Genomic DNA, 15,009 nt, shown 5'->3' on the forward strand with positions numbered 1-15,009 from the left:
TCCCAACTCGTTCTCACATCACCGGAACGAAGTGTCTCCTGCCGGCCAAGTCTCAGAAATGTGTTGTGTTACAAAGTTGCAAGTCATTGTTTATTAGTGTTCAAAGTTAGTAACTGATCATACATAATTACTGGTCATAGATACTTACTGGTCAAAGATAATTACTGGTCATAGATACTTACTGTTCAGAGTTACTTACTGATAATAGTTACCTAATGTTCATAGTAACTTGCTGTTAAAAGATACTTATTGATCCTCTACATTTAACAAACGTTTCTCTAGCAGTTATATTATACAGTATTCAGATTTTATATACTTATGTGGTCGGAAATGCCTCCATCACTTCGTTAGAAACTTCTTTCTAAAATTATAATACCCTGCAAGGGTATTAAAAATATAGCCTGATATATGTATCACTTAACAGCCTTCCTAATGCGCAATAGAATACTTATTTTATCAGAATAAATAAATCGCTAGACCCAAAACACAACACCAACCACAAAAGCTGAGCTTCAATCCCAAGCCCCCAAACCACACACAAAATAGCTAATTGTTTTCGCTTTCCTTCCCCGCTCTGCTCAAATGCAAATTAATTAGACAATAAAGTGTAATTGAGGCAGCACATTAACCAAAAGAATGAGACTGAAATATCTAGAAAACCCAAGAACGAAGAAAAAAAACATGGAATGTTGCATTCTGATAAGCCTACAAGGCCAAGCCACAAAAAAGCCCAGGCTAAGCCCAAAGCCAAGGTCATCGGGGAACGAACCTCGTGTGTAAATATAAACAAATTAACTTTCTTTTCTAGTAAAATCTGGTATTTTATATAGAATTTTTTACAATTTGTACTTTTTCTATTTCTACTTAAGGGTATAATACCTAGCTGGGTTTTATAATTTCAGTCAGAAGCTTGAAACACTTTGAAGGAATCATTTGTGAACCTATAAATTATATATATTCTTGATCAGCATTAACAGCTGAATCGATCTAGACATGTCTAGTTGATATAACATAATAAGTATAATATAGGAAAGGTTTCCGAATTAAAGTTAATGCATTTTTAGCCATAATTGTTTATAAACAAATCAATAAATATCGAATAGGAATGTTTTAAGCTAAGTTAAAATCGATTTCCGATTTGATCCTATAATTCATTTGGAAACTGTATGGGTAAAAAATCTTCGGCTTCTCGAATTTAGTTTCTTGTTGGTAATTAAATTTCTTGAAGACCAAGGAGCTAAATATGCAAAAGAAAGCTTGCTTACATTTTTTATAATATTATATTTATCTAAGAATAGATATTTAACTCAAATAGTGTCTAAATATAACCACAAAATGTGTATTTTATTATTTTAGTATTTATTTTGAGTTCCATATTGTAAAGTAAATGCTATAACTTATAATCGTTCTTTAAACTTTTCACTAATTTCAAACTCACTTTCAATCCTTCACAGGCTTAGCCCAAGTGACTTACCAGATCATTGGGCCTCAGGGACATCAAATCCAGCGACCTCAACCAGCAGCACTGGTGGTAGCGCCGGCAGCAACATCAGCCACCTCAGCAGCAGCAGCAGCAGCAACAGCAACAGCAGCACCACCAACGGGGGCAGCAGCAGCACTGGCAACAACAAGTACAACAACAGCGGCAACATATCGGTCTGCAATCTGCCGCGTTCATCGCCGGCCGCTGCCACAGCAGCCGTTACTTTGTCATCGGCCGCCGGCGGCATTGGCAGCCATTTGCTGAGCGGCGGATTGCATCACGGACTGGCGCCCGGCACGCATCCGTTGCAGCGCGCGACGGCAGCGAGCGGAGGCGGCGGGGCTGGTGCTGGGGGCGTGGCAGGCGCCTCAACAGCAGCGGCACTTACGGCCCTCCAGCAGCAGCAGCAGCAACTGGCCTACCAGCAACATCAACAGAAGCACCAGCAACACCAGCAGCAGCAACACCAGCAACAGCAGCAGCAACTGGGCAATCTCGGATCGCTGCAACAACACCATTCGATTCACAACAAGGCAGCGGCCGCTGCCGCACAAACTGTGAACATTGCAGCAGCGCTGCAGCGATCGGCCGCCAATATGAATGCGGTGGCATCGCCGATCTCAGCCAACTCTGCCAACTCAGCGACGTCCGGCCGGAAGATACGACGCAAGACGGATTCAAAGGTCAATCTGGTGAGTATGAAACATAAAGATTGGAGAAGAAAAGAAAATTCAATTGAATATATTGAATAAATTGAGTATTAAGTATTGAATTAAACAATCAATTCAATCAATTGAACTTCAAATCAAGAAATGAAGTTAACAGGAGTGCCCTAGAAAGTAGGCAATGAAAAAGGTTTTCCTAATACAATTTCAAATCATTAATTTTAAAATATTGCTATTGCATTTCTAATCTATATAAAATATCGTATTACTTGGCACAAATTCATTTATTTTAATATTTCAATTGATTTTTTTCACACTTAAAACAATTGAAAATATTTAAAAAAGCTTAGATACCTTTCAGATTAAAATTTTTTTAAATAAATTAAATTAAAATTTTTCGATTCTTCCTATGGCAGCTATATATATGTACATATATATATAGTCATCCGATTCGCAGTGCTCCGACTTGTATATTAGTCAAATTATATAGAAGAATAACTCCATAGTTTCATTCAAATAGCTTAAATTAGATTCAAAACAAATCTCGCACATCTGTGCATATGATTCCCAACTCGTTCTCACATCCCCGGAACGAAGTGCCTTCTGCCGGCTATTTCTCAGAAATGTGTTGTGTTATTAGTGTTCAAAGTTAGTAACTGATTATACATACTTACTGGTCAAAGATACTTACTGGTCAAAGATAATCACTGCTCATAGATACTTACTGTTCAGAGTTACTTACTGCTCATAGTTACTTAATGTTCATAGAGACTTACTGATCATAGTTAATTACTGCTCATACCTAATAACTAATCATAGTTCTATAAATCGTCCGATTCTTCCTATGTCAGCCATATATATGTAAACATATAGTCCACCGATTCGCCACGCTCCGACTTGTATACTAGTAAAATTATATAGAAGAATAACTCCATAGTTTCATTCAAATAGCTTAAATTAGATTCAAAACAAATCTCGCACATCTGTGCATATAATTCCCAACTCGTTCTAACATCCCCGGAACGAAGTGTCTTCTGCCGGCCAAGTCTCAGAAATGTGTTGTGTTACAAAGTTGCAAGTCATTGTTTATTAGTGTTCAAAGTTAGTTACTGATCATACATACTTACTGGTCAAAGATAATTACTGGTCATAGATACTTACTGTTCTGAGTTACTTACTGCTCATACTTACTTAATGTTCATAGAAACTTACTGATCATAGTTAATTACTGGTAATACCTAATTACTGATCATAGTTCTATAAATCGTCCGATTCTTCCCATATCATCCATATATATGTATATATAGTCCACCGTTTCGCAATGCTCCGAATTATATACTAGTAAAATTATATAGAAGATTAAATCCATAGTTTCATTCAAATAGCTTAAATTAGATTCAAAAGAAATCTCGCACATCTGTGCATATAATTCCCAACTCGTTCTAACATCCTCGGAACGAAGAGTCTTCTGCCGGCCAAGTCTCAGAAATGTGTTGTGTTACAAAGTTGCAAGTCATTGTTTATTAGTGTTCAAAGTTAGTTACTGATCATACATACTTACTGGTCAAAGATAATTACTGGTCATAGATACTTACTGTTCTGAGTTACTTACTGCTCATACTTACTTAATGTTCATAGAAACTTACTGATCATAGTTAATTACTGGTAATACCTAATTACTGATCATAGTTCTATAAATCGTCCGATTGTTCCTATGTCAGCCATATATATGTATATATATAGTCCACCGATTCGCCAGGCTCCGAATTATATACTAGTAAAATTATATAGAAAAATAACTCAATAGTTTCATTCAAATAGCTTAAATTAGATTCAAAACAAATCTCGCACATCTGTGCATATAATTCCCAACTCGTTCTAACATCCTCGGAACGAAGAGTCTTCTGCCGGCCAAGTCTCAGAAATGTGTTGTGTTACAAAGTTGCAAGTCATTGTTTATTAGTGTTCAAAGTTAGTTACTGATCATACATACTTACTGGTCAAAGATAATTACTGGTCATAGATACTTACTGTTCTGAGTTACTTACTGCTCATAGTTACTTAATGTTCATAGAGACTTACTGATCATAGTTAATTACTGGTCATACCTAATTACTGATCATAGTTCTATAAATTTTCAGATTGTTCCTATGGTATATATATATATATATATATATATATATATATATATATGTATATACTCCACCGATTCGCCATGCTCCGACTTGTATACTAGTAAAATTATATAGAAGAATAACTCCATAGTTTCATTCAAATAGCTTAAATTAGATTCAAAACAAATCTCGCACATCTGTGCATATGATTCCCAACTCGTTCTCACATCCCCGGAACGAAGTGCCTTCTGCCGGCTATTTCTCAGAAATGTGTTGTGTTATTAGTGTTCAAAGTTAGTAACTGATTATACATACTTACTGGTCAAAGATACTTACTGGTCAAAGATAATTACTGGGCATAGATACTTACTGTTCAGAGTTACTTACGGCTCATAGTTACTTAATGTTCATAGAGACTTACTGATCATAGTTAATTACTGGTCATACCTAATAACTGATCATAGTTCTATAAATCGTCCGATTCTTCCCATATCATCCATATATATGTATATATAGTCCACCGTTTCGCAATGCTCCGAATTATATACTAGTAAAATTATATAGAAGATTAAATCCATAGTTTCATTCAAATAGCTTAAATTAGATTCAAAACAAATCTCGCACATCTGTGCATATAATTCCCAACTCGTTCTAACATCCTCGGAACGAAGAGTCTTCTGCCGGCCAAGTCTCAGAAATGTGTTGTTACAAAGTTGCAAGTCATTGTTTATTAGTGTTCAAAGTTAGTTACTGATCATACATACTTACTGGTCAAAGATAATTACTGGTCATAGATACTTACTGTTCTGAGTTACTTACTGCTCATACTTACTTAATGTTCATAGAAACTTACTGATCATAGTTAATTACTGGTAATACCTAATTACTGATCATAGTTCTATAAATCGTCCGATTGTTCCTATGTCAGCCATATATATGTATATATATAGTCCACCGATTCGCCATGCTCCGAATTATATACTAGTAAAATTATATAGAAAAATAACTCCATAGTTTCATTCAAATAGCTTAAATTAGATTCAAAACAAATCTCGCACATCTGTGCATATAATTCCCAACTCGTTCTAACATCCCCGGAACGAAGTGTCTTCTGCCGGCCAAGTCTCAGAAATGTGTTGTGTTACAAAGTTGCAAGTCATTGTTTATTAGTGTTCAAAGTTAGTTACTGATTATACATACTTACTGGTTAAAGGTAATCACTGGTCATAGATACTTACTGTTCTGAGTTACTTACTGCTCATACTTACTTAATGTTCATGGAAACTTACTGATCATAGTTAATTACTGGTAATACCTAATTACTGATCATAGTTCTATAAATCGTCCGATTGTTCCTATGTCAGCCATATATATGTATATATATAGTCCACCGATTCGCCATGCTCCGAATTATATACTAGTAAAATTATATAGAAAAATAACTCCATAGTTTCATTCAAATAGCTTAAATTAGATTCAAAACAAATCTCGCACATCTGTGCATATAATTCCCAACTCGTTCTAACATCCTCGGAACGAAGAGTCTTCTGCCGGCCAAGTCTCAGAAATGTGTTGTGTTACAAAGTTGCAAGTCATTGTTTATTAGTGTTCAAAGTTAGTTACTGATCATACATACTTACTGGTCAAAGATAATTACTGGTCAAAGATAATCACTGGTCATAGATACTTACTGTTCAGAGTTACTTACTGCTCATAGTTACTTAATGTTCATAGAGACTTATTCATCATAGTTAATTACTGGTCATACCTAATAACTGATCATAGTCCTATAAATCGGCCGATTGTTCCTATGTCAGCCATATATATGTATATATATAGTCCACCGATTCGCCATGCTCCGACTTGTATACTAGTAAAATTATATAGAAGAATAACTCCATAGTTTCATTCAAATAGCTTAAATTAGATTGAAAACAAATCTCGCACATCTGTGCATATGATTCCCAACTCGTTCTAACATCCCCGGAACGAAGTGTCTTCTGCCAGCCAAGTCTCAGAAATGTGTTGTTACAAAGTTGCAAGTCATTGTTTATTAGTGTTCAAAGTTAGTTACTGATCATACTTACTTACTGGTCAAAGATAATTACTGGGTATAGATACTTACTGATCATGGTTAAATACTGATCATAGTAACTTTCTGTTGAAAGATACGTATTGATCCTCTACATTTAAAAACCGTTTCTCAGGCAGTTAAATTATATAGTGTGTGCCTAATTTGAGACAACATTCTATAAAAACATGATGAATGCTCAATGTTTAATGATCGTAACCAATTTTATAGTTTCTTAATATTTTACAACATAACTTTGCATTGATTAAGTAAGCAAAGTGGCAAAATGAGTATCAACATTTTTATAAAGATGAAAAAAGCAAAGATATGCAGATTGAACATTAGCCATGCTAAAACACAACCTTAATCAAAGCCAAATTGAGAGCTCATACATATGTCATATCATATCATAGCCAATTTATATATATAGCGAATAAAATTTGATAATTTTAATTAATTATTTGCAGCCTCAATCACAAATCAACAAATGCAACAATGAGAAAAGACGTCGCGAGGCAGAGAATGGCTACATCGAGCAGTTGTCGGAGATATTGACGCTGAATAAGCGCGGGGATATGACCTCAACGAAACCGGACAAGGCGGCTATACTAAACCAAGTGGTTCGAACGGTAAGTAATGAATATATATATATATTATAGGTCTATATACCACAGACTGAAACCCTTTGATCAAGACTTAATTACCACCGAATAGACCAGACCCCAAAGCATAAACTCATCAAACAAAACTAATAATAAATTTGTAATAAAACCGAAACACTTTCAACTACGAAAAGCAATACAAGTTGTTATAACACCCTGGGAATGACTGAACTGAACTGAACTAATGGACTTGGCCAGTTGGTTATACTGGCCTGTCCGGAATACCAAATGATCAATTACAAAATAAAAGAAAACACAAGCCAGCGAAATTCCCCAATGTAATTTTCATGCAGTTCCACGCATTTTCAGTAGGTCTTCTTATTTTTACTATTTTTTGTATGGCACTGAAAGAAATATAAGCATTTTAGTACAAGAAATACATTTAAAATGATTCACTTTTATAATGATTTTAATTTTATATTAATCAATAATAATCAGTAATCATATTATAATTGCTTTTGCGTGATTAAGGAAGAGAATGAAATATTGCAGGAAAAAATGTATGTGGTTTCGAGATAGATATTAGACTAGGGCTAGTTAAAGCTACAAAACTATTATTTTAAATTATGGAAAATCTTAACTATTGTCTGGTTTATTTTTTGCTCAAGTTACCTGTGTTTCAGCAAAGATCAGATAGAGAAATTCTCATTTTTCTTTGACTTGCAATATCCATTTCAATGAATTTAATATAAATAATTATAAATTGGTATCCCTGCTATTTTCTCGCTGTGTAGGATAAAGCCAAAAACACGTTCCAATTAAAAAGCAATTAAAAGCTCAGCCAAAAAAGAGCTTAAAAGAATTCGCAAAGCGGCAGACCAGAGCCAAAAATTGTACAGAAACCAAAGAGAAGAAGAGTTGGTTGGCTGACGTAATTTGGCCCCCGCCACTCAGCACTCATTTAATTAATATTTTTATTTAATTTACATAAATTTATTTATGTTTCAATAGCCTCCGCCCCCCTCCCCCTTGAACCGACCCGTTGCCGACCTGGCCAGCGGCTTTATGTTGTTTTAGGCGGCTTTATAATTATATTATTGTTGTTATTGCCGTATTTCTTTTATTGGTTTCAGGTAGCCTAAGCACTTTATTATGCAAATTATTTTCGGGCCAAGCGCCACGCTTTGTCGAACATCATTGCCAAAGCCAACAACGTTAACCAAAAAACCAAAAAAAAAAAAAGACAAATACCAACAAATGGCTTTTTACATGAAATGCCGCGAAACACACAAAATACATAATTTTATTTTGTAATCCAAGCGGGCAAAAACGAAACAAGCCATCATCCATCGGGTTGGAGCTGGGGGAAAAGTGTTCAATAAAATGCAATTAAAGGCTACAACCGGCCCTCACATGAGTTCCGCACATAATAAACAAATTGAATTAAATGCTTTTCGTGTCGTGTTAGTTTTTCCCCTAATGAGAAAAGCCAAGCCCAGGGATCGAACGTAGCTCATTTCGCGCCCTAATCCAATTGATGCAGACCCCCATGAAAATGTTATTATTCACTAAGCAAAACACAATTCAATTAGTTTGGTGACACCAATGAAAAAATTAGAGAAAAATAGAGAGAAGTAGAAAAAAAAATAGAAAAAGTATAAATTCCAAACGGAAAGGCCCCGGCGAGATTCGAACTCACGATCTCCTGTTTACTAGACAGGCGCTTTAACCAACTAAGCCACGGCGCCAGTTGTCATCGCCGCTTCCGTTTTTTCTACTTCTACCTTACGCCTCATTCTCCGGCACACCTCACGGCATTATCTCTGAATGATTGCTGAGTGGCAGAGGTGTACGGGTCTATTTTCGGAAGCGTCTTGGTTGGAGATAGCTAGAAATAGTTTGTATAAATTGGCCAGCAAACAAAATGAATAAGAAGGGAGTCTAGTCTTGGATTTTGTTATAAAACAATCATTTAAATTTTAAATTATTCATTTCTAAAATATAAAAAAAAAATGTATTAAAATATATAGGTAGATAATTTATTTATTTCCTGAATGTCTAGGCTATTTGTATAAAGGAAAACTTAAGAAATAGCTAATGCTTATACCCTTTCAAGCTACTATAATTTCTGTCAGAAGCAAGCAAAATTGTCAAAAATTTTAAAACATTTTTAAAACATATTTGTTAACCTAATAAAAACAAACACAGAACAGTTTTCCGATTGAAAATTAAAGAACTTTTGTCTGGATATGGATTTTCACGTAAAGAGTATTCGAATTTACATTGGTTTTTTTAAGTAAGGTTTCTTGTGTATTTACATATTTATTTAAAAAATTTATGCATAAGAATTAATGATAAATTATCAATAGTTTATACTCTTATTGCTTTTTAAATCATTATTATTTAATTTATTTTAAAGAAACAAAACAAAGTACTCTTGTTTTTAAGTGAAAAAAGAGGATGTTATTTGATGTTTACTTTTACTTCGTTGGCCTACTGTACATTTCAAATATTAATTATTCCCTAAATATCTGTAAATATGTTTTAATAATTGTTTTGATAGCAAATTTGCTAAAATGAAATGACTGCAAATTAAAGTCTATAATGCAGGGAAACTATAATAATAATAATAATTGTAATTATTATGGGGGAACCCCACAACCGATGGATGTTACCCTATTTTTTTCTTTTATCAAGCTAACTAATTTATAAGATTTTTCTAATATTATTTTAAATTTCAAAATTATTTCATTATTTTATTTTCATATTTAATGTTTTGCTAGGGTCCTTATTAACCAAGACATTCCGAAAATATCCAAAGATAGCATATTCCAGATAATCTAAAGATCTTTAAACTGAAAAAAGTTTCTAGAAAAATCATTTTTTATTCTGACAATTATTTTTAAATTGCTTATTTTATAACTCAATCCCTTTTTAATATAGAAGTAATTATCATGAGGTCACTGGTGTTGACAAACCCCCTTTATTTTGTGCGACGCTGTCTGGGCAACAGCTGCTTCTGGTCTTTTATCTTGCCCCGGACTTTACCTGATGCTATCACTCTTTTTTGGATGAATCTGTGGGCCAAAGCCCGCCAAAAATTCAACAGATAGAGATACATTCGCAGCGAGCGAGAAATGTGGTGAACAAAGAGAGAGGAGGAGGAGGAGATAGAGAGACAGACACGTTTTGGACATTTTCGCCGTTGCACGCGCTGCGATCTTTTGTGTTTGTTGTAGCGGCTACCGTTGCTCTCATTCTTGTTGTTGTTGTTGTTGCTCTGTTTACTTTATCATTTGACTGATATTTTGTCGGAGTGCCTTCACCCCGAAATTCATGCGCTCGGGAGCAACTTTTCCTGGTCGCACGCACACACACACAAAAAGCAAGCTTCCTTCCAATTTCAATTCCAAATAAAATTGTATAAAAGCTCTCTCTCTTGTTTTTTTTGGAGATCAACGAACTGCTTTGAAATGCTTTTTGGACGATGACGTCGCAGCTCTTTTGCAATTTCACATAGTTGTGATTGCGTTTCATTTCTACGTTCATATATTGTTCTCCTGCATCTCCCCCGCACACAGATGCTGCATACAAGGTGCAAAATGTGATAACACACACACACACTCACGGGACACGGGAACATTCTCTCACCTTACAAGCCGGTAAACAAAAACCGGAGACGACAAGGCGCACACACACATACACAGATAGGGAGAGAGTGCGAGAGCAAAGCTTCTTTGGCTTTTTCGGTGGAGAGAACGAAGCTCCCGCCATTGTTGTTGTTGCTTTCTCTGTTGTTGTGCGTTTTTTTTTAAACCCAATTGCATTCAAAAAAATGTGTTGCTTAGTATTTCGGCAACTTTGTGACTGTGCGAACGTTCTGTATTTCGGCATTTCGTTATTTTTTCTGTGATTTTGTTCCGTGAGTAATCCCTGCTTTTGGCCCAAATTGAGTCACATTCCCCCCAAGTCTAGGCTCTGACTGATAAGCCGCGGAAAAAGCTGAAAGCAGCAAAAGCGAGAGAGAACGAAAGTTAGTGGAGAATATGAAGGAGCAACGGGCTAAAACCAAAACAAAGTGAAATGCCATTGACATTTGTCCACGCGAAGTTGAAGTTGACTGACCTTGAATTCCCATGCGAGAGCGACAGAGAGAGAGAGCGAGTGCAGTGGCAGCGAGGGGCAGGAGTGGGCGGCAAAGGTGTGCAGTGTGTGTGTGTGTGTGTGTGTTTGTGTGTGTGTAAAAAGTCCAAAAGGAAAAGGCAACCCAATTATAACAATAATATTTGAATATGGCCAGCACTTTTCGCGTGTGTTTGTTTTATTTTATTTTCCTTCTTTATTTTTCGCGAATGTCAATGACTTTAATTCAAACGCGCGCGTAATTTTTTTTTTGCGAGGCATAGTGAAAAAAATATCACTGGCATAGAACACACACACGTTTCACGCGAGTGATCAAATTGCGATTTTTTTGCAGGGGCGTACGCCTGATTTCATCACAGGGGGATTTACATACATATGTATCAAGTGGGAAAAGCGTTCCATTGTATTGTGAAAATATTCTAAATTCTGTTCGAAATTAAAGCTAATAAAAACACTTGAAATCATCGTGATTAATGAGTGTTCTAAGAAATTACCCTTATCTTAAAGCTCACAAAAATTAAGCAATAAGAAAACAATAAACAAGAATGGAGGGTAACTTCGGGAAACCAAAATTTCTATATCCTTGCCAAGAAAATCCATCCATGATCTGACTGAAATTATAATACCCTGCCAGAGTATAAAAATTACAATTATTCTAATCAGAAAAGTGACTTAAGTACAAAATTAAATACAACTAAATACTGAAATATAATCAATTGTTTTTGGAACAAAGTCCCCATAACATACGACACTGTTTTATTTGCACTTCCATTGCGATCTTTGCGATATAATAATTATTATTACTGCCTCCAGTGTGTGTCATAATATGGCATGAGTTTCGCACGGAAAAGCTTCCGCATCATTGCAAAATAAATAATACTGCAGCTTTAAATGCCGCCAATAAAGTGGGCGCGATATGAATGAAGTTTTATATATTTCGTTGTTAAGATCCCCCAGATGTGAGATGCGATGTGAGATGATAATGGGGATGAGTCTCTAAAAGGATTGTCACGAAAATGAATTTAAGATCAAGGCATGAGTGTGTGTTGTGTACGAGGAGGTGTCATAAATCCTATATTATAATGATATATATATAAGGAAAAGTGGGAAATTATAATGTTTATATAAGTACAAGTTCAAAATCTATATAATTTTACATAAATTTTTTACATAATTTATTGTAAAATCTTACTAAAACCAAAAGATTTTCTTTTCTAACAAAATTTTTTTCCCTTTTTCATATTCCTTTCAGTATCGTGAGATTTGTGACAAGGGCCAAAACCGTGATATATCCTCAACGTCGACGAACAATAATAATAACAACAACAACAACTCCACGACAACGACCAACAACAACAATACGAATAACAGCAACAATAACAATAATAATAATAACAATAGCAACAACAGCAACAACAACAACAACAACAGTAACAACAAACCGCAAGCAACCTCAACACGCTGCAGCCGCTGTGCCACAGACAACTGCTCGATCCATCCGGTGCAACAGGGTGAAGTATCATCCACAGAGCCACCGCTACCAGAGCCATCGCTGCTCCTTGGCCAGGTGCCCGAAATATCCGCATATTTCGAGGCACTCGAACATTACATCAGCGGCGTCGGCTGGGTGCTGCTCCAGGTGAACGCCAACGGCATCATTGAGTCCTGCACGCAGAATATACGCGAGCTGATCGGCTATGAGAAGCAGGAGCTGTATCACCAGCCGCTCTACATGTACCTCTATAAGGGGGATCACGCCAAGCTAGAGCCGATCATTAACAACATGTACAGCAATCCCAATGGCGGCAGCACTAGCTCCTCCTCTGGCCAATCTGGAGCAGCTGGTGGCAGTGGCGGCGGTGGATCGGGTCCAAGTGTGGGCGTTTGGGGCGATCTCGATGAGCTGAACAATGGCAATGCGTCGCAACAGTCGGCGGGCTCTAATTCCAATTCCGGCGGAATTGGTGGTGGAGCTGGTGGCCCTGCAGTAGGCAAATCGAAGCGCAGCATCTCCACCAAGGTGCGTATGCTAGTCAAGGACACGCGCACGGCCACCCAGACGTCATCGTCGTCGAACTGCGAGGATCAGAAGCCGCTGCGGCAGTCCGGACAGCAGGACAAGTACGAGGAGGTGGTCCTCATAGCGGCCCCCGTCAAGGGTGAGTAGAAAAAGAAGGTTCTAAAGCAAAAAGTTCACATACTAATCTCTCTCCCACGCCCCCTTGCAGATGATGCGGACGCCAGCAGCTCTGTGCTGTGCCTGATCACCCGACCGGAGGACGAGTCACCGCTGGAGATCAATATACAGCAGCATGTCCAGCAGCAGCCCATCGAGCAGATGACCTTCAAGCTGGACATTTATGGCAAAATACTCGACCTCGATCACACGGCGCTGCGGGAACCCTTCCAGCAGCACCTGCAGACGTGGGTGGGGCGCCTCTGGCAGGATCTGTGTCATCCACACGACCTCTCCACGCTCAAGTCGCATCTGCGCGATATTCAGGACTCGGCCAGTGCCCATTCGCCGGGCGCGGGAGCTGGCTCCCATATGGTTTCGCGTCCATTTCGCTTGCGCTTGGGAGCCCCCGACGTCTACGTTCATGTGAAGGCCAGTTCGAGACTGTTCCTCAACCAGACGCCCGGCGAGGGTGACTTCATCATGTCTGTGCAAACGCTGCTCAACTCGGAGAACGACATGAACAGCAACAACACGGGAGCGGGCAACAGCAACAGCGGCGGCGGCGGACTGGGATTGGGCCAGCTCTGCGCCATGTCGCCGGGTCCATCGCTGGCCAGCTCGCTGCTCAGTAACCTATCGATGGACGGCCTCCATGGAGTAGCGGGCCCCGGCTCGGGGGGCTCCTCGTCTTCGCCGGCGGCAGTCACTGGCGTGCTGCCCACCCATCTGCTGGGCGGACTTGTGGGCGGCGGCCAGCAAGGCGGTGGCGGTAATAGCACACAGACCACAAGCGTGGGCGGACCGCTGATGAGCAGCGCAATCATCAACGGCAGCGGTCTCCAACAGCAGCAGCAGCAACAGCAGCAGCAGCGTTCCGGAGCCAGTTCGTCGACCAATGCGCTGGTGAACGCGTTCACCGCCTCGCCGGCTCCCGGAGAGCACAGCTTCTATGGCAGCGACACGTTTGAATTCGATATTGCAGCACATTCCTCATTCGACATGGATCCCAGCGGTGGCGTGGGAGCCTGGACGGATTCGCGGCCCAATTCGCGGGCCTCGGTGGCCACGCCAGTTAGCACACCGCGTCCTCCCTCTGGCCATGGCTTTAGTCCGGCTGTCTGCGCCTCGCCAGCCACGCCCTATCAGCTATCCTCGCACTCTGCCGCCAGCCTGCCGTCGCCGCAGTCGAATGCCAGCGCCGGTGGCAACTACGGTTTCAACTTCCACTCCTTCGATGCGGGCGATGTAAAACCCGAGAAGGATGTCCAGCAGCAGCAGCAGCAGGGCGGTAGCAATAATAGCAGCGGAAGCAGTAACAACAATGCTTTAATAGGCGGTGGCCTGCCCAATGGAGGATTGCTTTTATCCCAGCAGCAGCAGCAGACGCCACCGCAGCAGCAGCAGCAGCAACAACAGGAGCCCTCGGAACGATTGCGCCACCTGCTGACCAAGACGCAGGGCAGTCTGGGAGGAGGCCTAGGCGATGAAGAAAAGGTAAGTGGCAACACTCAGTCTTTATTTGAATACCTTATAAAAAACCATTATTATTTCAGTACTTCAAGCCAGAGGGTAGTGACGATGAGAAGCTCGGCGGCGGTAGCTTTAAGATGGGCGGCCAGCCCGGAGGCTTGGGAATGTTTGGACCCATGGGTCCGATAGGACGTGGTGGCCCCAGCTCTAGTTCCATGCTGCACAAGGCTGGCAATTCTCAGAATCCCATGTTGCTCAAGGTGAGTAGGATATTGCTTGAAA

The 15,009-nt window shown here is 39.1% G+C and overlaps 1 protein-coding gene and 1 non-coding gene across 7 annotated transcripts in view; one reads left to right on the plus strand and one right to left on the minus strand.

Moving 5' to 3' along the window:
* Positions 1-15,009, plus strand: part of tai (basic helix-loop-helix family member taiman) — a 106,658-nt gene that overhangs the window by 85,881 nt on the left and 5,768 nt on the right. For all 6 annotated transcript variants that reach the window (XM_086831438.1, XM_020952164.2, XM_086831437.1 and 3 more), the window contains 5 exons: positions 1,455-2,175; positions 6,801-6,962; positions 12,331-13,237; positions 13,307-14,751; positions 14,811-14,987. In XM_086831438.1, the coding sequence (XP_086687564.1) occupies positions 2,080-2,175; positions 6,801-6,962; positions 12,331-13,237; positions 13,307-14,751; positions 14,811-14,987 (2,787 nt within the window). In that variant the 5' untranslated portion in view covers positions 1,455-2,079. The remainder of the gene's footprint in view (positions 1-1,454; positions 2,176-6,800; positions 6,963-12,330; positions 13,238-13,306; positions 14,752-14,810; positions 14,988-15,009) is intronic.
* On the minus strand, positions 8,610-8,683 carry TRNAT-AGU (transfer RNA threonine (anticodon AGU)). Its single transcript has one exon. It is a non-coding gene; the product is annotated as a tRNA-Thr (tRNA).

The sequence above is a fragment of the Drosophila serrata genome, unplaced genomic scaffold, assembly GCF_035046125.1.
Source record: "Drosophila serrata isolate PLE 108 unplaced genomic scaffold, ASM3504612v1 contig_240, whole genome shotgun sequence".
NCBI classification, from domain to species: Eukaryota; Metazoa; Arthropoda; class Insecta; order Diptera; family Drosophilidae; genus Drosophila; species Drosophila serrata.